This window comes from Triplophysa dalaica, chromosome 24, assembly GCF_015846415.1.
Source record: "Triplophysa dalaica isolate WHDGS20190420 chromosome 24, ASM1584641v1, whole genome shotgun sequence".
Lineage (NCBI taxonomy): Eukaryota > Metazoa > Chordata > Actinopteri > Cypriniformes > Nemacheilidae > Triplophysa > Triplophysa dalaica.
The window spans coordinates 9,184,789-9,210,021 of record NC_079565.1 but is presented as its reverse complement, the minus strand read 5'-3'; the positions used below and the strand labels follow the sequence as shown (position 1 = coordinate 9,210,021).

Sequence of the window (25,233 nt, the reverse complement as noted above, 5' to 3'; positions counted from 1 at the left end):
CGCCCTTTCAAACAGCAGCAGGAGGAAGTTCAAACAAACCGCGGTGAGTTTGGTGTCACTTATGCACGCATATGTTTATATGAATCAAAGCTGTCAAACTGTTATAAAATATAGATAAATGCACATCTGTATTCAGAATGAATACGCTGGGCGACTTGCATTAAGTGCTTTGCTAGAAAGTTAGCTAGCGAAAGCTAACTAAGTTGGTTACCTTGGTTGTTAAGTGTTTTACGCTGTTTATCTTGATTCCTGTATGTTTCACTGCACCGCTGCAGCGATGCATTATGGGTTGCATTTGCTAAATATTAAGATGGTAATGCTTTTAGTTAGTTGCACGAATTGCGACGAAGTTTCAGTATGATGCAGATGGAGATTTAATACACGAGCATACGTGAAATGCTGTTAAAATGCCCGGAAGTCGTAATGTACGGAGTTTAGACTATTTGTAGATGCATTTCTGCAAACTGTAAGATGAACAATTCACAATATGTGATTCTACAGACACAACGGCGAAATATAAACGGAAATACATAAAAGTCAACAGTCGTTGCGGCTATAAAGAGCAAAATTTACGAGAAAAATAAAGAGCACCATGATGATTTCCATCGTTGTCATGAACGTTTATGCTGTTTTCTCTATGAGCTGTGATATTTGCATTATTGCTATAATGGACCCATCACACTGCTGTTTATTTTAGACTTGTATTTTTTGCTTATGTATAACATATCGAAGTAAAATAAGGTGATGCAAATACACCAGAAGTGTGCAAGGTTTGCTTGTACACGTATCCTTAAGGTATGCAATGCACATGTTTGTGTGCATATATATATATATATATATATATATATATATATATATATATATATATATATATATATATGTGTGTGTGTACAACTTTTTACCATAGTTTTACTGCATACAGACAATGGTACATGTGTAGTTATCATTTTACTACTTCTAATACCATAATTACACTATGAACATTTAATTTGTGTAACTGTTATGAAGTTAATCATTATGTTATACAATAATGCATGTTAGGTGAGCATTGTATCCCGTTATGATTATGGTTTGTCTTCTCATATGTTTATTTCACATATATATAGACATTCCAACTTTATGGAGGGAGTTTGTGCCTCGAGTATTGTTTATCCACTGTGTTATACACGTACCTAATAAAGGTCCTTAAAGGTGATCCTCTACAGTCACTCTCTTATTAACCTACTTGCCCCCCATTATTGGACACTTTCAGCTCCAGAATACATTAATCAATAATGACATACTTCTGTGAATAGTGTATTTCCCCAACTGCTTTATTTCAGTATCAAAGACCTTGTTGTATTGACTAGGTAAACCACAGTGAAATTGCTTAAGACATATAATATCATTGTTTTTAAATAGCGGTACTGTTTACTTGTTATTTTTCAGTAATGGTCATTTTAATATTTGCATGCTGAATTCTCATGCATCATTATTATCAGAAATTAAATTGAGGATGAATGGAAATTAAACAATAATCAGGGATTTTAATTTTATTCTATTTAAAGATTTTTTTAAATAAAAACTACAAAAACAAAAACATTATGTTTGAAGGAAAAAAACAAAGAGAAAATCTAGTCTCTTTAAGGGATACATTACCCAAAAATGAAAAATCTGTCATCATTTACTCGCCTTCGAGTTGTTCCAAAATCAGTATAAATGTATTTGTTCTGATGAACACAGAGAAAGATATTTGTAAGAATGCTTATAACCAGACAGATGTTGCACCCCACTGACTACTATAGTAGGATAAAATACAATGGTAGTCAAAAGTGCCCCACTGTTTGCTGTCCTACATTCTTCAAAATGTCTTCTTTTGTGTTCAACGGAACAAAAAAATTATAATAGTAAGTATTTTTTCCTACTATGAGAGTCAATGGGGGTCAAGATCTGTTTGGTTATTAGCATTCTTCCAAATATCTTTCTCTGTGTTCATCAGAAGAAAGAAATCGATACAGATTTGGAGCTACTTGAAGGTAAGTAACTGATGACAGAATTTTCATTTTTGGGTAAAGTATCCCTTTAATGTTGTCCAGCAAGCGTTCACAGATTTAAGTTCAATTCAAATTGTATTTTGCAATTGTGTGTCATTTTCCTTATTCATGCTATTTGAGTCCAAACTTTTCTTGTTTTGAAAAAGGAAAATTGCATCGCCTGGGTTAATTCGTTTTTGTTTGAAATTGAGAAATCACTTCAAGAACAAATTTGTCACACCACGTATAGATTTTCCTTTCTTTTCCTGAATTCAGTTTTTAACAGTGAAGCCTAATTTGCATTGTGTAGGCTTAGTTCCTTTCCGTTCCACTTTGGAGGTATCAGTTTCCATATTTGGAGTGCCCGGGAGAAATGCGTAGGAATATTCATAAGCACACTAACAACATCACACTACGGTTCAACCTCATGCCCTGTGTAATGATGTCTATGCGTGGTCGGGTGCGAATAGATCAAAATGTGCAAGTGATATGCCAAGACACCTCTCCTCTTCTTTTTGTTTATTATGTTTGAAATCATAACGCATGAAATGCAAACATACTGTAAGTTTAGTCACCATAAATTGTCACGTTTTTTCCAAAAATGAAGGTGAGGTGATAGTGTAAATTGCAGTCCCTTTAAACCACTCAGAGAATTATTGAATGTTCTTTTCAGTGAAGTGTGTAGTGAATTGGGCATATTGTATTGGATTGGCAGTTTGTTAAGATCAGAGGTCGAGGTCAGAGGTTGCCCTATCATTCACACACACTTCATGTTGGGTGTATTTAAAAATGACCTATTCAAGGCCAGTGAAAATGGAATTTATTTGTTTCGATGCACTCGACAAAATAACCCATAATACCCATGAACATCTACTGTAGCTACCACCAAAACAAAAACTCAACAGTCAGAATGATGGTCGAGTAGATTTGATCTCGATTAGAAATCCACCTCGTTTTAGGGTAAATTTTAAGAAATGTCATTTTTCTCTTACTCATTGTTAACATAGGAATGATTTATATATGTATTTTATTTCTTTTTATGCTGAAATTCTCATTACCCTAATGTCTCCCATCTTTTAAAATTTAAAATAAATAATCAAATTAAAAAGAAGAGTAATTGGATTTTCTACTATAGTGCTGCAAAATTAATCTAAAAACTAATAAGGATTACAATTACGGGTAAAACAATAACATAATCGCCAAAAGCCTCAATTACACAGCTTTAAATTCTGTGTGTTTTGAGTACAGTGGCGCAACAGAGACCTTAAAATTAAGTGTCCTTCATTGTTATTTACATTAGATTACATATTCATGTATAATAAAAATGAAGAAATAGTGGAAAAAAGATTTGTCCATGACTGATATTCTCATCCTCTGTAACATTTTTAAAGGACTGTTTATTACACAACACACAAAGATATTTGATCATGTTCGAGTTTATGTGAAGAAACACATCTACCAGTATCTTTGGATTTACATATTATTTAATCTTTTTTAGTATAAATCTTATTTTTTTGCTGTATACATGAATTTTTTAATTCTCATTACCGATACCGGTAGTTTTCTGCATTATAAAAATTATACTCAAATATAATACATTCAATCATGTCTGATGACTTGAAACTTGCTCTGTCATCATGGGTTTGCTTTTTCTTCAAAATATGCTATGGGATTGAATGGTTACGAAGACTTAGTTTCTATAGCCTTTCTTTGTAAAAAAAATATTCAAAATTCTGCTAGTCATGTGTGTATCATGTTCGTTTATAAACATCAACGATAATCATCCAGTTATAGCTAACTAAGACCAACTCTTCAACTCTGACGGTTTCCTGAAAGGGTTGAGGTTTACTTGACTGTTAGTCTTTTCACTTTATCTCTCCTCACAACTCTGTATTTTTTAACTATTGATTTTAATTCACCGGAGATGAAACTGTTGCTCCTTTTCTGTACATCCAGCAGACATTGTTTACGAGAGGTTGAAACCCTACAACACTTATGTGCGCCGAAGGCCAGAAGGTTTATAAAAGATCGAATCCCTCAGTACGCTCTCCCAGATGTTCAGACCTCGAAGAGGTACGCACACCCATAAGGTGAAATTCCAGCAGGTGGACCATCTATTTTCTTCATGACAAGTTGAGAGGTTGAGCTATTGCACGTGTTCTTGTGTTAGCGAAACCACTTGAGGTCTTATTTCAGCTTACGATTCTGCATTCAACGTTCGAAGGGAAGCTACACCTGTAGTCCTTTTCAGATGTAATTAGCTTGATTCACGTCAAAGCTTTTGTTGCTATTCGAATGGCAAGATGGTTCAGGTAGTCGCAAGCACACACAATTATTCATTCTTAATTAGTGAGCCGCGTGAAGCGGCTATTTTTGTGGAACAGTGTGGCTTTACCGTGTGGAGAGGTTCTGTCATGGTGTGTCGCTTTGGTCTCGCTAGCGCTGCGATTAAGTGCTCATAAACAAATGAATAGAAATAAAATGCTGAAGTTGATGCATGTGTGCGTGCGCCATAGCTTTTACGATAAAGCAACTCAGTGGTTCATAAGGGGAGCTATTCGGTTATTTAAAAGTGCTTATGTAAGTTGTCTCCTGTAAATAGGTTAGGGTGGTCAACAATGGTTTTTTGCTGTCCTGCGTGCAGAAAGATGGCACAGAAATGCTTAAAGCCAAGATCAGAGGCGAGTCTAGAAATTTGAAATTAAATGCAAAGACAAAGATCCCAACGCATCGAGAAGATCTGTTTTGTCAGCAGCGACACAATGTGTATCCCGCATCTTGTTTAAAGCGGCTCTGGTGCTCTGGGATTTAAACAAATTGTAAAAACAAACAGGCGTTCAGGTTGCTTTGTTGTATTAAAACGTTCCATAAAGTAGAGAAAATGCCGCCGCTACCTTGAAATGAAAGATGTGCCATGCTGAGCCGTTCTCACTCAGTTCTTACTGTTGCATTTTTCTGCTTTGCACAGAGGAAGTCCCCCCTACGAGCGCCATTGAACATACATCAATCAACGTCATTCTCTTCAGCACGCTGGCAAAGGACTTCTACCAGTCTGTCAGACCAGGGTAGGGAGTCAGACGTTCGGATGAGTTTTTTGGTCATAAGGTCATAAAAATATACCGATTTTTTTTTTTCCTACTATGGAATATGGATCTATCATATTTAATGTACTATTTATTGTTTGTTGGATTCGAGTCGAGTATTTCGCTTCAATTTAACAAAATGTTTTTCATCGCCAATTTTGCGTCATAGGCCTTTTTCATGGAAACTAGTGCGTTCATGCGGTTCAGCATTAGTTAGTTAAAGCTACTTTCGGCGGTATGAAATCAAGCACTATGCCCTTCACAATTAATCTCAAAATGTGCAAAAAAAACCAAGTTCTTTGATACTGTTTTACTTTTTACTACTACGATAAGTATCCAATCATACGGTAGCATGTGGTAGTTAACATCCACAGACATGACTGGCCAGGGTTTCTATGCTACATCTTGAAGGCTGCATCCTGCCGAGCTCACTGTTGTCGATGGCATACGTCATCAAGGTTGACTCATTTCAGTTAACAAACATTGTAAAATGTATATTTATTTCTCTTAAGACGAAATAGTTTCATTCTCACCTTGAAGTGTAACGGTTGCTTTTCTAAAATAATAAACCGCAATGACGTATATGGGCCTGACAATTGAGACCTCCGGACTAGGCTGCCAGTTACAAATCCTGGCTAGGATACGTCTGGGAAAAATGGCACGTATGGTCTCCCTAAGCTAACATTTTATGGTTTTTAACATTTGGTTTCAGTCTGAAGTGGGTTACAAAGATACACACAAAACACTAATTATCTTTAAATGTTTTGAAAAAACCAAACTATATTTGAGAGGTGTTTAAAGAATGAATGCATGATAAAAAAAAATTGTTTGAAAGCATAGGTACTCTTTTTTTTTTTATTAGATTTATTGTATTTTCGTATATTCATAAAATAAAATATTCAAACCATCAAAATTGTCTGAAAACGATCTTGGTTGGATCTTGGTTTCCTTAACCTCGGTTGGCTCTATATCGCCACCTCTGTTTTAAACATGAAATTGCAGGTTACTTTACGAATTTAACTTAAGCATTTAAGTGACATTATCTTTAACTAAAATTTCTTGAAAAATTATACCCAACAGCTCAAATAGTTCATAATTTGTACAGTTTTAGAAGACTTTATGTACTTGCTTAATTGCTCTATAGACCAATTTTTGTTCATTAGAAATGAAAAGTGTGACGGATTTCAGCTTTTTGCATAGTGTACGGTACTCTTTGTTCGTCAGTGCCAAATATTTCTGTCATTCTAGTTTGTTGACTTTAAAAGCTGGTCTTCTGAAGTATAAGTTCTGGCTGCATAGCCAGTATTTAACTGCCTTTCTCCTCCAGAATCACAATGGTCGCAGCGCAGTTCGGCTTCCTATCAACAGACAATGGCTTTGTTTGAGAAAATCATCCTTGAGGGACGTGACTTCAGTCTAAACGCCGTTTACTCTCTAAGATGATGCAGAGAAAGAGACTTTCTCCCCAAGGGATCCTCTTTTCTGTCACCTCGCAAGATTATCTGTTGCATTTTCCCATCGACACTTATATTTCCAGTAATGCACTAGGTTTTGTCTTCGTGTTCTCAGAGTTGAAAGTCAAGAATGATACGAAAATGCAGCCCTAAAATCGACATGAACGTTTCACCGTGCAGCGACAACAAAAAGGAAATTCTTTGCAAAGTGCAGCATATCAAAGGAGTTTGTGGCAAACAACCTTCACTATTCGTTTTTGTTGCCAGCAACGTTTTGGAGGAGTGATGATAAAACTGCCATTTGGCTTGTGTAATATCTTATAAGTGACTCGAGATAAAGCTTTGAATTGATGAGCTATCCCGATACTTGGCAGCTTCTGTATAACGGTGGAGCTAAATGTTATCGTTTTGATCTTTGAATATATGTGAGCAAGGATTAATCTTTTGAAGTCGTCTGCAAGTACTACAGCCCAGACGTCTGCAAATAATTGCAAAGCTTAAGTTGTTAAGAGATAAAGAGACAAGATGTTGTTCGTTCACTCAAGGTCAATAATTGTTAGTGGATGTTTGCTATAGCATCATTTACCCTCATGCAATTCCAAAGCTGTATGACTTCCTTTCTTCTGTAGAACACAAAAGAAGATATTTTGAAGAACATTGGTAACTAAACAATATTGACTCCCATTGACTTTCATTGTATGAACACCACTGCGACATTTCTCAAAATATATTCTTTATTGTGTTCTTTTGTCTAATGTTTAAGATCTTGCATTTTGATTTCTTATTGGTGGCTTTTTAAAAATGTATCTCTTTAGGATGTGGTCCTGTTGGCAGGCTTGTACATCAGAAAATCTTTCTTAAGAGACAACCTACCCTCCGTGTCACCTGGAAATGGAAGGTGATGATGCCAGTGGTTTAGTAAGTTTAACTACTTTAGAATCCAATTCTTGAGTTTAACATAAAACTATAATAATGTCGGTTTTTCATTCATTTGTTGAATGTGTGTTTAAAGGTTTGTCCCTCGGCCGCCCCCTCCCGGGCCCCCCCTGCTGTCATATCTGAGGTGCAGTATGTGATACTTTAGTGTAGATATCAGAGACGAATCCCTCCCCCTTTTTTCCTAATAACATATGTGCAGTTTATCCCACAGAGATAAAGGAGATTCTTCATCTAAATTGGCATCGTCTGTTGGCTTTTGTCTGCACATCTCTCTCTGATTGTTAGATCGGTTGTTCCTGCATTTGAGCATAGAGACTTTCCTAATTTGATCCAGATCAAGCGATTCAGGGCTAAATGCCCCAGACACATTTAATACAGTCTAAATAAAGAAGAGTCTGGAGCCAAGTGTTCTTCTATTTGAAAGTATTGAATTTGTTGAGATTAAGGTTGGAAATATACTTTGCACGAGGGTGTAACTGCTAGCACACAATTTCGCTAAATATACTCCTCAGTTTAACATTGCGATTCATTGCCTTCTAAAGACAATTTGAGACATCAAGCTTTTTATCAATAACGGCGACAGTTCGGTCTGGTCACATGAGTTGCATCAGTACAATACTAGACCGCATTCAATTTAAGTTGCGTTTTTTGCTCCTTATAAGCTGCTTAATCGTGCCGGACTCAAAACCCACCTCCATCCCCATCTCCTCCATATCTGCCTGTATCTGTCGGATCATTTTAATTGAATCTTGTTACGCATCATGAACTGTTCTGGTTCCCCAAGTGGCGGGACATATCTTGATACGCTCCCGCTCTGCATGGACAGGCGGAGAGTTTGCCCAGAACAGTTTCATTCCGACAACCTTAAATAATCCTATCATGTGAATATTTGACAACAGTGGTCTTAATAGAATTGTGTTAATGTACTTATGAAGAGCATGTTTCAGGTCCCTGCAATGTCAGTGTTTCTGCTTTGTTTGTGTAGGCCAAATACACGTATACTCCATTAAACGCACTGAAGCACTTGACGGTGGTGAACGTGTACGGTGTGGTGACCTTCTTTAAACCGCCTTTCCCTTCTAAGGGCTCAGGTCAGTGAATTCCCTACATCCCAGCGAGGCCGTAATAGGTTCTCCCATTGTTATCTGAGCCCTCCTGAGAGTAGGGCCAGACGAAAGATGACTTTCTAAATGACTTTTCAGAGCCACTTTTGAAATGACTGTCAAAAATGACAATGGGTTTCTGAATATGTTGAACTTTACTTTTGGGATGTCACGAGAGAGATGTTTCAGAGGCACGTGCAAACGCTGAAAGTTTTTTTTTTGGTCGTTTTTGCTGTTTTGAGAATGTAACCTCACAGATGAAACGAAGACAAAAAGTGACCCTGACTTTTGCTGACCCTGCATTTTACAGTGTGCTTTTATTCTCTCAAATTTTCTTTTGTGGTCACACTTTACAGTAAGATTATAATATAATATAAATTTTATCAAAAATGACTTTTATGTGCATTCCAATTAATATTAATCAAACTGAAGTTGGTTTGTTTTGAATTAAGCCATAATAACAATAAAAATACAGCTATCTAACACTAACGAAATCATGTTTTTTATTATGTTATTATGTTTTTATTAAGTTAACTCATTTTGGAACCAAACTCTTCATTTGTTTACAGTAGCTAATGCGTTAGCAATCAAGCTATAGCATTTACTCATATATATTCAATGAATGAATTATCATAGACATTAGTTCTATTTACATTGGTTAATGCACAATGAACTAACATGAACAACTGTATTGACAATAACTAACAACAAAGTTGAATAAATGCTAAATGGAACATATCGCCCATTGTTAGTTCATGTTAGCTAATGCATTTACTAATGTTAACAAATACAACCTTATTGTAAAGGGTTACGAGTTTTGTCTTGATGATAAACAGTGAGGTTTGCACTCTGCAGAGTTGGCACATGAATTTTGACACTCGTAAGATGCTTCTCAACGGACTCTGACACAAACCAATTACAAGAGTAGCGCTGTCTCATGGGTCAGTTCATAGAAAGCACATTCAGTTCAGTGGTCATGGGTTGGATTGAGATATGTTACTTTTGGTTAAATGCGAACTGTCAATAGTCCCTTTTACACATACAGTCTTTACTGTTAAAATCCAACAGTTTGTACAGGAGCTTTACGCTAAATCGGTACTTCCAATTTTCCAGTAATAAGTATATATATATATATTTATATATACAGTATATATGAAATTCTCTTAAACTCTTAATCTGCTCATTTGAAATATATATAAAGAAACTATATAAGGCTATGAGGAAACGTCCGCTTGATGACATCATATAACTGGGATTTTGAGACCGCTGTGTGAACGCTGTTTTACCGGTAAATTAACAGAATGCTACTGCTTGTGTGAACAGCACTTAATGTGCCGGTTGATGTATCCGTGTTTTGATAAGTGGAGAGGATAAAATGCGTCTATTCACTTTTATAAGCAGAGGGAGATGAATTGTGGCTAAATCTTGACCAATTGATGTGGATCGATGCCTAGCGAGCATGCAAGTCATGTACTTTGAGTAATTCTGCATTTAGATTTTTGTCCGTTAGGATGATTTTCAAGAAGTCTTTTTTTTTTTAAGCAGTTAGTCCAGTTGAGCCAAGCCTAACCTCTGCAAAGAATCAATATCTGTTGAGTAGTTTTATTTAAAGGGATATGTCGCCCCAAAATGAAAATTCTTTCATAATTTACTAGAAAATATATCTAGTGTTTATTTTATAGTATTTATTGAACCATACAAGCTCATCCGTGTTCAGTGTTACCTAAATGCAGCTAGCTAACTTTATTAAATTAGTAAGCTTATCTGAGAAAACTTATCTCCAAAGGGTGAAGAAGTCAAAACTTAAAACCAGCTGACATTATGTATAAATTGACCAGTTTTTGTCTCCAGATTACTCTTCCATGATAAAGATCACGGACCAATCTGATACCAAAGTATGCTGCAATATCTTCGCTAAAAACCTGGAGGATCATCCAGTCATCCTCAAAGTCGGAGACATTATCAGGCTCCACAGATTTAAGGTGAGGAGATCTATTAGAATAGTAATATTCACAACATTACAGTTATTGCAGAACAGCTTGTCTGCCGAAAGGAATCTATTGTCAGAAAGCATACTGTGTCAATACTGTCTAATCAAACTATTAGGGCTGTAATTGGCTAAATGTGTCTTTTGTCATATTCTCCCAGACAGAGCGGTACAAAGACTCCATGACGCTAATAACCTCCCGTGGTTGGTCCGCCGTGACATTCGATGGAATTATCGACAGCCCTGTGGTGCCTCGTTCCACCAGCAAATCCTTTCACTTTGTAGAATCGGAAAAACGTAGAGTGCAGGAGCTTCGCCAGTGGGCGGCCGACCAGTCCGTGTTCTCCAATGATCTCACTGTCCCTCTCTCTGTGGTAAAGCCGTGTATGTACTTCAATCTGACCTGCCAGCTGCTGGCAAAGGCAGTCATGGATAGCCGTTGCGTCCTGCTGAAGGTGCTTTCATAAGTTAAACTAGCTTTAAAGTAACAGTTTACCCCAAAATTAAAATTCTGTTTTCATTTCCTCACGCTCAAGTTGTTCCAAATCTGTATAAATGTCTTTGTTCTGATGGAGATATTTGGAAGAATGCTTGTAACCAAACAGTTCTTGGACCCCATTGACTACCATAGTGGGAAAAATTCAGTCAGTTTCTACATAAAAGAAGATATTATGAAGAATGTAGTAAAGGACACAGTTCTGGGGCACTTTTGACTACCGTTGTCTGTTTTCCAACTATGGTAGTCAATGGTGAGTCTTTCTGTGTTCATCAGAACAAATACATTTATAGATTTGTTACAACTCGAGGGTGAGTAAATGAGGACAGAATTGTAATTTTTGGGTGAACTGTCCCTTTAAAACAATTGTTGCTATTAAATGTCTAACATCCAGTGTTAATATAATCTAACTTTTGATTGTCCGTTGTTATCAGGTGTGGGACGGGACCAAGTGTCAACATTCGCTGTTAAATGTTGCTGTCCCACCCGACTCTGTAGAGGGAGAATCCACCGTCGCCAAAGACAGGATGAACCTGACAGCAAATGTTCTGGTGTACGATAACCACATTGATGTAGCTCGAAGCCTGAAGGTGAGTTTAGCTCTTGGCCTTGTTGACTTTATCAATGCAAGATTATTGATACAGATTTAAATGTTCATGGCCTAATGTTACCAAAGGTCAACCAATGAGAAACCTGTCTTGTACAGAAGCAGTGACCTCTTTTTATCCACCCACAAGCACCACCTTTTGAAACTGTGAACATCATCTGCCATCATTACTGTGAGGTATTGCTCAAGTTTTACCGTCGCTACCTGTAAGCACCATCCGGCGCAGGAGACCCACGCACCAACCCTGCACCTTTAATGATGAATAAGGTGCGTGGTGAGATTCTCGTGGGCACATCCTGTACCGGCTCATTTGAGAGACGTTCTCTTCTCCTCTGTCTTCTGATTTTGTTTGCTGTTTGCACTTGAAAACCTCCCCTGCCTGTTTTCCACTCGATGAAACCCCACAAAAACATCTTCTCCAGATGAAGGTCTTATAACGAGTGAGAGATATAATCTCCAAACCTAGCCGAACCATTTCTGTCTTCTCTTCCTTTCTATGAATATTTGAACAGGTGCAGAGCTTTTGTGCCATCTTTTGAAACTGTCTGTATTTTCTGTTTCTTTTTTTCTTTCGTTAATTTATGGTGTCCCGCAGTAGTTTTGCAGCCCAAGAAACGTTTCTTTCAAATGTTGAATAAACTACGAAAAGGGTAATAAATCATTTATATTACTATAGGAGTTCAGACTATAGGATTTGGGAGTGTATGAATGTTAGTTTTGTTTGGCTTTCAATAGTGTTTTTTATCATGTTCTCTGTGAAGAAAGAACAAAGTTGGGTGAAGTAAACTGATGGGTTTGAAAGAAGACAACATCACGTTTCTAAGTACTCTGTTACTACTGTTTTGTTGGCATACAACCTCTATATGTCCCATTCGACAAGTTTCATTCTTCCGGCGTGTGTTTTTTAATTTGATAAACATGATGTTATTTAAAAAAATATGAATTTAATTCGATTGGACAATGTGAAGTACAGTAGCGTTGTATTCTGATGCATTTATAAAAGTGATAGTTAACCAAAAAATGAAAGATTTACTCATCCTCTCATTATTACAAACCTGTGTGAACACAAAAGAAGATATTTTGAAGAATGTTGTTAACTAACAAACATTCACTTGCATTGGTTTTATGTCCGTATTATAAAATTGAATGGGTTCCTTTGGTTACCAACTTTCTTCAAAATATCTTCTTTTTTGTTCTGCAGAAGTGACAAGATGATGAGTTAATGAGGACAGAACTTTCATTTTTGGAATGAGGCTCTTAAAATGATCAAATGGTGGCATTTTTACCCATCTTCACATGTCTACGCTCTGGACTGTGCATGTGGTGCCATCGGCCAATCAGTGTTGTGCTCTGGCTTTTACAGCTCAAGTGATTGGTCCAAACGCATCTGGTGTTCCCTTGAGCAAAGACGGCTGATATCTAATCACATACATCTGGAGGGTCATGGGGCAGCTGAGTCACTGCCAATGAGATGAATGGAAAGGCTGTCAGATGGCTTTCTAGGCCATCTTGATCTTAAGATCTGTTGCCTTTCTTTTCAGTATATCATCACTGAACAACAGGCCTATCCATCACCTGCTGGCCATGATGCTGTTGAAACATACTGTACCCACTTGGCCAAATGTTATCAGCTGGTCTGTCAGGAAAGAGAGATATCCCAATACATTAGCCACCCTTACCTACAGATAAAAAGAACAATATGTCAAGCTGAAAGATGGGAATCCTTAGTAAGATGCTTTCCATTTTTTTATTTATAACGGAATCATAAGAAGAACTGTGCCTGTACAAATGTTACGGTGTAGTGACGGAGACAGAGCGGGATGTGTTATCCGACAAACTAATATTTGACCCTTAAGAGTAGGATAGAATACAATTTAAGGTCCTGTCCCAAAAGGTGCCTTCAGGCCCTGTGATGGCTCATTGAATGTCTACTTGTGCGATCAGAATTTCACGAATCCAACAGTAGCTAGTAGAAATTATTTCACAGACTCGCAAAGCAGAACAATATGGTTAAAACAAAACTGAGCATCTCAATTCTGACACCAATGAGTTGACAGTCAATTGGAAACATCTTTCATTTTTTGAATTCCTAAACACTTGAATTGTTGATTTCGTTTTGACGTGATGCCTAATGATCCATTTTTGTATCGAAATGAACTTTGGCCACCAACGATTGCGTTTTATTGGAATATTTCCCCGCCATTATCAATACCCTCGGCCCGATCGTCTCTAATATTCTGTGAAATTGCTCGAGCACAGTCCTGAGGGCAAGAAAAGGAGAATAAAGCCAGCTATTAGGATTAAGTGGTCTGAGATAGATAGCTTTATGAGAGGGGAGCGAGAGGGCCAAATCGATACGGCTGTCACGTTGAACGCTGCGTTTCTTTGTGGGGACTGCAAGCACACACACAGCTTCTGACTTCAGCTTCAAACATATATAACTCGCACTGTAAACATCATATAGGTGAAATCTCATGACAGTCGGTTTTGCTACTGAACATTTGGTACACAAAATTATTGCGGTAAGTAATTTGAGGTTGGTTCTTTTTTCCATTGTAACCTTAGTGTAAGTTACGTGATGCATTTAACGCAACAGTGAATCTGAAAAGGGATTCATAAACTGTAGATGTTCATAGGTTTACAAGTTTCATCTTTATTTTGTTCATCTTCTTGTGGCATCATGCACACAGGGCTATTTTAGTGACGGTTGACGTCAGTGCTAGTATAGCTTTTGTGCCTTTGGCTGGAATCTCCTGAGGATTCTGTGAGAACAGTGAGGGGGACACCAGATATCTCACCTCTCTTTTTCACGTCTGGCTTGTGGATTGTATGTTTCTTGCTTTTCGAGTCATTTGCATCATCTGGTCCCAGGCCAGTTGCTAAATGCTTTTCTCAATGTGTCATACCGCTTATAAATCGGATTCCTCATACAAAAATAATATACATAAATGAAGCGCTAGAAGGTTGCGGAAGCACAATTTGCAAGTTACATGGAAATGCAAATGTGAAAGGTGTTCCAACTCCAACATCGCACTCACTTTTGCTTAAAAATGTTTTTTTTTAACTCATAAACCATAAAAGTTTGAAACTTTGACCTACAATGGGGTGCAGGCCTGTGTGATGTCTTAAATCATGCAGATATTTGAGGATATGTGTGCTTAAACATTACAATTTTTCTAGCAACCACCTTGGAATGCCCTAATGACACCCTAGCAACCACATGGCAACATGCTTAAACATTCAGAGCTCTCTTGTAACCACCTTGGAATGCCCTAATAAGGTCCTAGCAACCACATGGCAACATGCTTAAACATTCAGACCTCTCTTGTAACTACCTTGGAATTCCCTAATAACACCCTAGCAACCACATGGCAACATGCTAAAACATTCAGACCTCTCTTGTAACCACCTCGGAATGCCCTAATAAGGCCCTAGCAACCACATGGTAACATGCTTAAACATTCAGACCTCTCTTTTAACTACCTTGGAATGCCCTAATAACACCCTAGCAACCACATGGCAACATGCTAAAACATTCAGACCTCTCTTGTAACCACCTCGGAATGCCCTAATAAGGCCCTAGCAACCACATGGTAACATGCTTAAACATTCAGACCTCTCTTTTAACTACCTTGGAATGCCCTAATAACACCCTAGCAACCACATGGCAACATGCTAAAACATTCAGACCTCTCTTGTAACCACCTCGGAATGCCCTAATAAGGCCCTAGCAACCCCATTGTAACATGCTAAAACAATCAGACCTCTCTCATAACCACCTCGGAAATGCCCTAATAAGGCCCTAGCAACCACATGGTAACATGCTAAAACATTCAGACCTCTCTTGTAACTACCTTGGAATGCCCTAATAACACCCTAGCAACCACATGGCAACATGCTTTAACATTCAGACCTCTCTTGTAACTACCTTGGAATGCCCTAATAACACCCTAGCAACCACATGGCAACATGCTTTAACATTCAGACCTCTCTTGTAACCACCTCGGAAATGCCCTAATAAGGCCCTAGCAACCACATGGCAACATGCTTAAACATTCAGACTTCTCTTGTAACCACCTTGGAATGCCCTAATAACGCCCTAGCAACCACATGGCAACATGCTAAATCATTCAGACCTCTCTTGTAACCACCTTGCAATGCCCAAATAAGGCCCTAGCAACCACATGGCAACATGCTAAAACATTCAAAACTCTATAGTAACCACCTGAGAATGCCCAAATAAGGCCCTAGCAACCACATGGCAACATGCTTAAACATTCAGATCTTTCTTGTAACCACCGCACAGGTAAGAACCACTCCCATTTAAAAAAAAACTTTTATTCGTTTTGTTGCACGTTATTGTAAGGACAGGTGTACAATATGCTCATTCAAATTGTACTGTTGTTTAGTGGAATTGCATTTATTTTGCTGGGTATGGAAGTTTCCATGTAAGAGGATACACGTCTATGCACAAAGCTGCAGATAATACTAAGATTTATGTGATGCTTTTAACATTATAACTTTTCCTCTGCAGTGGTAAAGCAGCTTTAGAGCATTCTTAATGCACCTGCAGCGAGGCACGAGCTGATGCAGTATAATGTGACATCCTGCCTCTTTACACATGTGACTATCAATTATTCATAAAGAGAGAGAGAAAGCGAAGCACCTGTGTTAACTAAACAGCCAAACAGCCCCTGCCAATAATCATCTCAGACAGCCATCATATGACACTTATCCGCTGAGAGAGAGCGTGTATGTGCGTGAGAGAATGTGAGTGAAGTGCCGTAATGACTTTTTGTTTGTTTATTTGTTTTGTTTGCTGTATCTGACATCATCTGAAATCTAAAACGGATGAATTGATGTGTATCCAGGTTGTCTTCTCGCATACTTCCCAAAATATGGTTCAATTTGGGCACAGATAAAGCAGAAATCTCTTTTCAAAGTCTTTTATTTGACTCGTGCGAGCATGCCGCGGGGCATTTCAGGGATTGTTGCTGTCAGACGATTTTGGATGGTCTGTCTTAAGCACAGTGTTTGCTGACAAAGCGCAGCGTGTCTTTGAAAAGAGACACAAACTGAGAAAATAGCTGCAGATTTAGTCTGCTAGTGCCAAAACCTGCACCCCCAGTAGGTTTTATGAGGACGGAGAGCCCGTATTCCTCTAGCCTGTGCTAGCCAAATAAAAATGGCACTAAAACTCAGTAGTATTGGATAGTATGTATGGTTTATGTACTGTCAAAGAACGGTAGTATAAAGGAATGTTTAAAGGTCCAGTGTATGAAATTTTGCGGCATCTAGCGGTGAGGATGCAAACTGCAACCAAAGGCCCTCCTTTCCTTTTGAAGCACTACGGTGACTGACAAAGGACTAAGATGCCGTCACGTTTTCACTTTTTTGCCCAAGAATAGAACGTATTTACAAAAAGCGCTCTATAGAGCGGTTTGTCCTTTTAGGGCTACTGTAGAGACAACATGGTTAATTCCATGTAAGGGGACCCGTGGTGTATGTAGATAGAAATCGCTCATTCTAAGGTAATAAAAACATAACACTTATGTAAGGTCTTCTTCATACACCTCTGATGACATAGTTATGAATATTATCATGCATTTCTGTCTATGCATCCTCAAAAAAATGTACACGTTGGAACCTTAAGACTCTGATTGTTGATTCTGTCATTTTACAATTAACTATTTGTTGCGTTCATTTTTTGGTTGATGTTACATTGCCTTTGTTCATAAGTCGTGAAACCAGGGTTGCCAAATGTCACTCATATACCTAAAATACACATTTTACAGTCACATGTAATGTATATTTCATTTAAAAAATAAATATGACTTTATAGTGGTTCATAAGTTAATTCATTCTACCTTAAGAATGGCTGATGAACAAGACCCTTACAACTTTAACCTGCAGAAAACAACCAGCAGCAACAGTTCAAATATAGCCCAATTTGGCAACCCTGCCACTTGCCCTGCATAAATCCCCATTCATGCGGTTACATTTACATTTATTAAGTAGGAGAGCATATAAACATTTTGTTAACACGCTAAGCAGTAACGTAAGTTTACAAGGCCACGATATTAGGAGGATTAAAGCTGGAGTAAGCAAGGGAGAGAATGAACAATATTTTTGTTTTTGTTTTTTTAGACAAGACATAAATAAGTCAAATAAATGCAGAGCAGGTTTGTTTTGAGCTGTTTTTTGAAAGTTGTGAAGGATGCTGCAGTTCGAGTAGAGGCCGTTACTCAAAGCATTTTGTTCAAAATCATATTTTTTAGTGAATTACAATTGTTATCATCATGTTTTATACTCACACTCTGAGCTGTATCCTCAAAGGTTTGAATTATTCTTCTGTGCCTTTAACAAACACTTCTCCAAGCGCACGCTTTGCTCTATTTGTTTGCTTTCATGTTTTCACGTGTTAGGGGAATTGGTTTGTCTCTGTGATAGACAGAGCGCATCTCCCCTGGCCCGTTCGCTTTTTAACATCCAGATGAGGGTTCGGTCAAGGTTTGTGTTTCCCTAGTGGTCACATCAAAATAGCTTCAGTTAATGGAGTTTCGCATGCAGAATGAAGGAGTTTGCTTGAGGACCACTTTTGTTCTTCTGCCGCGTCAGAGGAGCTTCACACCAGTTATCGCACACCTGCGCCGAGCAGCCAGACTTTTCCCCCCCGCTGTGCGAAACCAACCGTGCAGGGAGCGCATGGAGGAGAATACCAAACGTATGTAGATTCCAAATCCTGAACCATTTCTCAAGGATGGGTCGCAGGACTGAATTTAAGTTCTGATGTTAAAAGAGTGGGTTGCTTAAGTTGGTGGAGCTTGACGGAGCCAGTGCTTTTTCACTTTCGTTGTGTAGAAAGAAGTCAGTGCAGCGTGCAGGTTTGGGGATTTTAAATGAGAATTTTATTTTTTAAGTGATCTGTTTAACGTTGGAGTTCAATAAGTTGGTTTCAACAACTGATTTTCGAGACAAGGATTGGTGGACCATCTTTCTCAAACGCCTCCATTTTAACATCTCAGGGTTTGGTTGTCAACAAATTCTCAAGCAGGATGCTAATGAGCTGTATCAAATTGGCACATATGGGATGCAAGCCTGTTTTGCCGAATGCAGTTTCCCTTCCTTGTTTTGTTTATCAATATGAATAAGTCTGTTTGGAATCACAACCCAATAAAAAAATTCCTTGCACATAATAACTGATGTTATTGCGGTTTACATTGTTTGATTTGTCTAATTCATGTCTTCATTATGCTGTTGAGAGACGATGTTCAGGAGCTGTATTGCATCCAAAGAGTTTAGAGAACGTCAACGCTTAGTCTTAAAAAAATTATTCTGTAGCCATTGCCTGAAAACCAAGATATGGCTCATGCCCAAACCTGATGATGTCATCAGGATTCAGTTATAATACAGCTCCAGGCACTTAGAAATGGCATAATATGTTTGAAGGGTTTTGAATATCATTGTTTTTGTATCGCATTCCTTCTTGGCTGTTTAATGTCAACAAGTTCAACACAAATTTGAATTAATTCAAGGTTTCATTGAGCTATTGGAAGTTTCTCCATGTCGTTCTCGGGTGATATCAGGTGACCAGGGAAAAATGTTCCTTTTCGTTTTAATGTTTGTTGAGGCACCATTGCTCAACCCTGGCACCATATCGCCCCCTTCTGGGTGATTTTGTGTCAAACATCCTAACAAACAAGACAAGGTTGGTCCAAATTGGTTATCCTTTCTCGATTCTGTGTTTTTGATTTTAGCCTGGGATGTTCCTGCGCATCTTCAACCTTCATGCATTGTCGCAAAGAGCCCAGATGAGCAGTCAAACCAAACAGAGCAACTGGCTTTTCACCTTCATGGGGGCACGATGTATGGACGAGGTCTGAGAATCATTCCTCAAGATTCCCAAGAGCTTCCGCCTTTAAAGAGGTTTGTGTCTGCATGTACAGTTTCACCTCTAACATTAACACTTATTTAATATTCTACTGACAATCTTCTGAATCTGAAGAAACATGCACCAAGGCTTCATTCTGTCAATACTTTTTTATTTCGACCGTCTCATATTATTTTTTGTATTTGATATCCGGTTGTGGAAAGTCATTTAAAATTGTCAAAATTTGCCAAGTCACATTTTATATCTAGAGCGATATGTATGTATATGAAGATATTTCCAACTCTGTTTTAAAATCTTCCCAAAATCATGTTTTTTTTAGGCTATTATGTTTTTATTGTGTTTTATTGTGTTAGTTAGCTGTATTTATTTTGTTATTTTTGATTAAATCAAAACAAACCAACTTCAATTTGATATTAATTGGAATGCACTATAAAAAAAACATGATTTTTGAAAAATAAACTCTTCATATAGAGACGCTGTATATTTATGCATGAAAATTTGAAAATGATTGAACATGACGCACAAAAATATTTTGTGAAAACATGCGTGCACATGTATGTTTTAATACAATAAAAACTATACATAAAAGGCATTTGAATCATTTCAAAGCAGATTTAATTGAATAAAAAAAGAAAATCTGTTTGAATAAAAAACAACCTCTGGGACACAAACGTATTAAAGAAACACTTACATTTGCACTTTCTGCTTATACTTGTATGAATTTGCTGATCTGGGAAGTATTTTTGATGGGAAATGAAATAAGACCAGACACCACATTCAAATTAATTTCCATTGAAAATGACCTGTGTGGCCCTCAGCTGTTTTCCTGACATTCTGCCTCATCTCTCGCTCTTCACTGATCCGTATTCAGACAGTTAGAGAATCATGTTGACCTGGAGGACGATGATGAAGTGAATGACGACACTCTTTTGGAGATGTGGTACACTCCACCGGAGTCTGTAGGTTGGTAATGACGTTTTGGGTTTTAAAGTAATTTAATGTTACTTCTATTCAATTGGAGTTCATCTCTTTTGTTTTCTTTTAGTCATGCGAAATGATGAAGAACCAGGTATAGATGAAATGATACATTACTTAACTTTCTCAAAGCCTAGCACAAGGGTATTAAAAATGGAATAAAACATTATCATCTATTCTGAAGTTATTTTATGTTTTCTTTTTAGATGGAGAGGCGGATGAGGATACTTCTTTTACAGGTGAAAGAACAGAATATAAAACAATTTTTGTATTACTTTATTACGAGTGTCACAGTGAATGAAAGTGTTGCTCTAAACTTTCTTAAAATTACTTCTTGAATAATTTCAACAGAGTACGAGTCTTGAATTATTCAGTAAACTTTTATCAAAGTGACTACATATAGGGGCCAAATTACTTTTTCTCTCAAAGTACAGAATTGCTCGATATAGATGATTATCTGTATGGAGAAACACTTTTGTTATGCTCATGTTCTGTTCAATTCTTAAAGGTCCACAGGGAGATGGCTCAATCTGTAATTTTCTGCTTTGTCATTGTAATAATAATAGCATACAGAACAGTTGCAGAAGATGTTGCAGCACAGATTCTCCATAAATATCACTCTTGTCCTGAATAACATATAAAAAAAGTTTTTTGATCCATACAGCCAAATATTGCTTTACTCTTTTTTTTATTATTACAATTACATTTACATTTATGCATTTGGTTGACACTTTTATCCAAAGTGACTTGCGTTGCATTATACTATAGTCTGTTCAATCCTGGGATCGAACCTATGACCTTGGCGTCACTAGCACCGTCTTTTTTTAGTTAAATCTGTATCCCATTAATGTGAATATATCCTCATTTACTTAATATATATATTAATACTGATTACACGTTTGTGTTAAGTGCGAACATGCCAGCACACATTGCAGCGTGTCACGCTGGCACAGGTGAAGCACTCAACAACCCCCCTGGTGTGTCACGTCCGTGCACAGGTGCAGACGTACCATCCCCAACAGCTGTACCAGTGCCTGAAGCTCTTCTGCTCCAAATGTAAACTAATGTGAGTTTGAAACTAACTGCATTTGGCTTAATGCACAGTATCTTTTTAACAGTTTTTTAAACATCCCACCAGGAGAATAATACAGTATATTAAACATATATTTATGTTTTGCTGGTATAGAGCTGACTGACATTCCCAATTTTCTCTCATGCATTTGTTACGTCTTGTTTGCCACCTGGTGGCTGTGAAGCGTTATCACAACTTTACATATCTGAAAAAAAAACATCTCATGCTTTGCCACTTTTAATGAATGAGATTTAAAAAGATTATAAGGGATGCATTTAGAAATTGTATTGTAAGTGAAAATAGATAATCCAATAATAATCCAAGGCACTGATTTAATACAAAAAATTACACATTTTTTATTTGGAATGCCACAGGAGGGAGGTCCCAGACGACAACACAATTGCTGAACTCTTCTGTGAATCTGCAAGAAGCTTCCAGCCTTGTCACGAGCCCTGGGCCGCCCTGTCCTCTGCGAGTTTATCAAAACAAGGCAGAAACATCGCAATGCACATATCTATTGACATGGTGGGGAACAACACTCAGAGCCAGCTCATCTTTGTCCAGGGTTAGTCAGAGTGTAAAGAAAAGCGATCTGCTCTTCTAAACCGCATTTGGTGTCATGCCACCAAAAGTCAACAAAGATTTTCCCAAAGTTCAAATGCATTGAGAACCATTTCTCTGCAGGGATGACCCTGAATGAGGTTTGCATGCTTTCACGAGATCACAAAAACCTGGTTCCTGTGAGATCAGACAATGGCAGGATGAATCTGATAGACCTCACCGCTCCCTTTCTCTTCTGCAAAGATAAAAGATATTACGGGTGAGAGGACAGGGCTACCTGCATCTTTAACTCCTCAGAACATCACATTCTCTTACCACTACATGATTTACTTAAAGTGAGAACTATATCACTTGTGTGTAGTTATTGTATATATTTATGGGCGTGCCCATATTTCCCAGGTGTAAAGAGTGCTCTTTAAACACTTTGGAGAACCCTGTGTTTACTGGAGTGGAGACCTGGGATGAACATACGGTTGCAGAAGGTACTCGGTCACCTATAAAGAACTCTTTTGTTCTAGATGCCTTTGGTGTTCTTAATTGTTCAGTGTGACTTGTTTTATGTGGTTAGGTTTTTTTGTGCTTTTGTCTTGTTTGTTGTGTGTTCACTGCTAGCTGCTAAGCAATTTGCCCCTTAGAGAAACGAAGACAACCTTCAACCATTTAGGCTTCCTAAGCTTGTAGAAAAGGCTTAAGGTTTAAATGGTTAGCATGGCACCAGAGTTTACTTTTCTGTTTTATGGTAGTTTCATTAATATTAGCATTTTTATTTCAATATTCAATATTATTCAATAAGTTTCATAAATTCGGTGTGTATATTTACATTGAGTACAAATAGCCCGCCTTGTTGGCAGAGACTATTTGCACTAGCTCCGCTGTATAGCTTTAGCACTGGAGACCAGGGTTGTAATCCACCTCTCGGTGAAAACGTTCATTCACCTTTTTCTATCACATTACAGATCATAATAAAGGCTTTGTTTTCGATAAAATTGATTTAAGTCTTAAAATTCATTTTATTCATACGGTTTAGGGTAAGGTCAGGGGTAGGGCTTTAATATCTCAATAAGTTGCCATCATTTTAATCATTTTTATATATATAATGATTTAAACTGCATAATGTTTAATGCACAACAGCAGTGAGGTGCAAATAGTAACGTTATCTGCCAATATTTATTAGTACCAATAGAATCTACCTACTATTTCTACTTAATCCTAAGAAAATAAAGCTATTTTGGGTTAGTGTTAAGAAATGCTGCTATTTTCACTTAGTTTAAAAAGCAAGAGGTTCTGTTACACTTAGTGTAAATAGCATCAAGTAACTCAAACTTATTTCAGTTAATTTGATTCAACATTTCTAGTTTTTCCAACAGTATTCAGGCCAATATTTTATTTGATTTCAGTCAGTAGAAATTATTTAATAGATCTCGTTTTAGAAACCTTCCAAGGAACACCATATATTTCCATTGATGGTTATTTAGAGGTGTCCGTGTGCTCCTTCAAAATAAGCAGTTTTTGAGCAAGATATGAATCGCAAAGTTTTTTTATAGTACAGGTTTAAAGTGCATTTTTGTGGTAACAAAATATTTGACCTGATGTAAAAGTAAAAGTAAATGGTGTTTAAAATTATGTTGTTGCACTGTGGAAATGCTTGACTAAGTTTGACTATCAGAAAGTGTCCACTGTCCTAATTTTACACCGTATCTGCTGTTTTATATGTAATGTGCACTTATGCTGTCTTTATTTTTGAAAGCTTTGAGGTATATATGTATTATGTTTTCTGTATATATTCAGACATCACATCTCATCTGTATGTCGCACAGCTCTTGGAGTTCAGCTAATGGAGTACAGACTGTTAATGGAGTTTAAACTGGAGGACCACACAGAGGCATTAGAGGCACTGCTGTGGGAGAGGAATGCTGTGAGTCTAAATCGTACATCACTGTCATTTCATTAAAGAGGCCTGAATAGCAAGAAAGAAAAGACAGCATACTACCTGATCGGTAGGGGGGCTGCGTTTTTTTGGGGAAAAGTCCTGAGTGATTGTCGCATGTTTGGCTTATTCCCGATAGGAGAGGTTCTTCAGTGTTTCTGCTGTCGACGCTTCAGCAAAACAGGATGTGCAGGAGAGGATTCAGACTATCATGGACACACTTCAACCACAAGGAAGCAATATTGGTAAAGAAAAAATCTCCCAAATGCTTAACAAGTGCAACATTTTTGTAAGTATATTACATATTGATTGATAAATGAGAAAAATAATCTCTTTTTCTGAACTTTTCTTTGTAGAAGAACGTCCGTTTCTGGATCTTTGTCTTTCCGTCTACACTGTGAAAGACAATGGCAGAAATCGAGTTTGCTACCAAATCACAGATACAAAAGTGAAAGAAGTTAACTAAAGGAAAGTAAAGAAATTATAGAGGCACTCCTGCAGTAATACAGTGAGGTTAATAATAAGAAAAAGTGGAAAGTTATCATTTCAAAAATGTTTTGTGTGAAGAAATGTAAATATATTTTTGTGACCAGAGACATCAAAATAAAGCATTTATAAACATTGTATTTATTTAACCGCTCATTAGATTTTTTTTCTTCATTATTTATAGATTGTCTCTGTCACTTGGTAAATTGAAATATATTCTATAAAGATGAATATACATTTTTAATGCCTATTTTTTCAGCAATAAAATATTTAACCAGATATATTTGTTCTTTATAATCTCTTAAAAAAGTATCTTTTAGAATTTCTTTATAAATAATCATGAACAGTGTTGAGTAAGTTACTTCAAAATATTAATTAATAGCATAATAATACTTTTTAATTACTTGCTCGATTGCATATCATCCTTAGAAATGAGTTTAAGCTTTAAATCCTCTAAATTAAAGGAAACATTACCTGTAACCTGCAGCAAACATTACACTTTGAAATACATGTACATTTCTACACTAAACTAAACTTGTTACTTGTACACTTGTTGTTTTTAATGCAAATAAGCCTAAATGTAATATTGTTTTTATATAATTGTTAAAAGTAAATCAGCTGTACAGTATTTTTTTAAGTA

At 37.2% G+C, this 25,233-nt stretch overlaps 1 protein-coding gene across 1 annotated transcript; it reads left to right on the top strand.

Annotated features, from left to right (window-relative positions):
* pot1 (protection of telomeres 1 homolog) lies at positions 1-24,872 on the top strand. Its single transcript, XM_056740495.1, is given in 20 exon segments — positions 1-43; positions 4,981-5,077; positions 7,365-7,467; positions 7,562-7,612; positions 8,474-8,579; positions 10,443-10,573; positions 10,740-11,033; positions 11,509-11,664; positions 19,439-19,475; positions 19,478-19,607; positions 20,444-20,535; positions 20,618-20,641; positions 20,754-20,786; positions 21,457-21,613; positions 21,994-22,184; positions 22,304-22,439; positions 22,580-22,662; positions 23,998-24,095; positions 24,247-24,352; positions 24,464-24,872. Coding segments are annotated over 18 exon segments (1,962 nt in total). The 5' UTR covers positions 1-43; positions 4,981-5,077; positions 7,365-7,440; the 3' UTR covers positions 24,574-24,872.
* Positions 24,873-25,233: the final 361 nt, after the last annotated feature.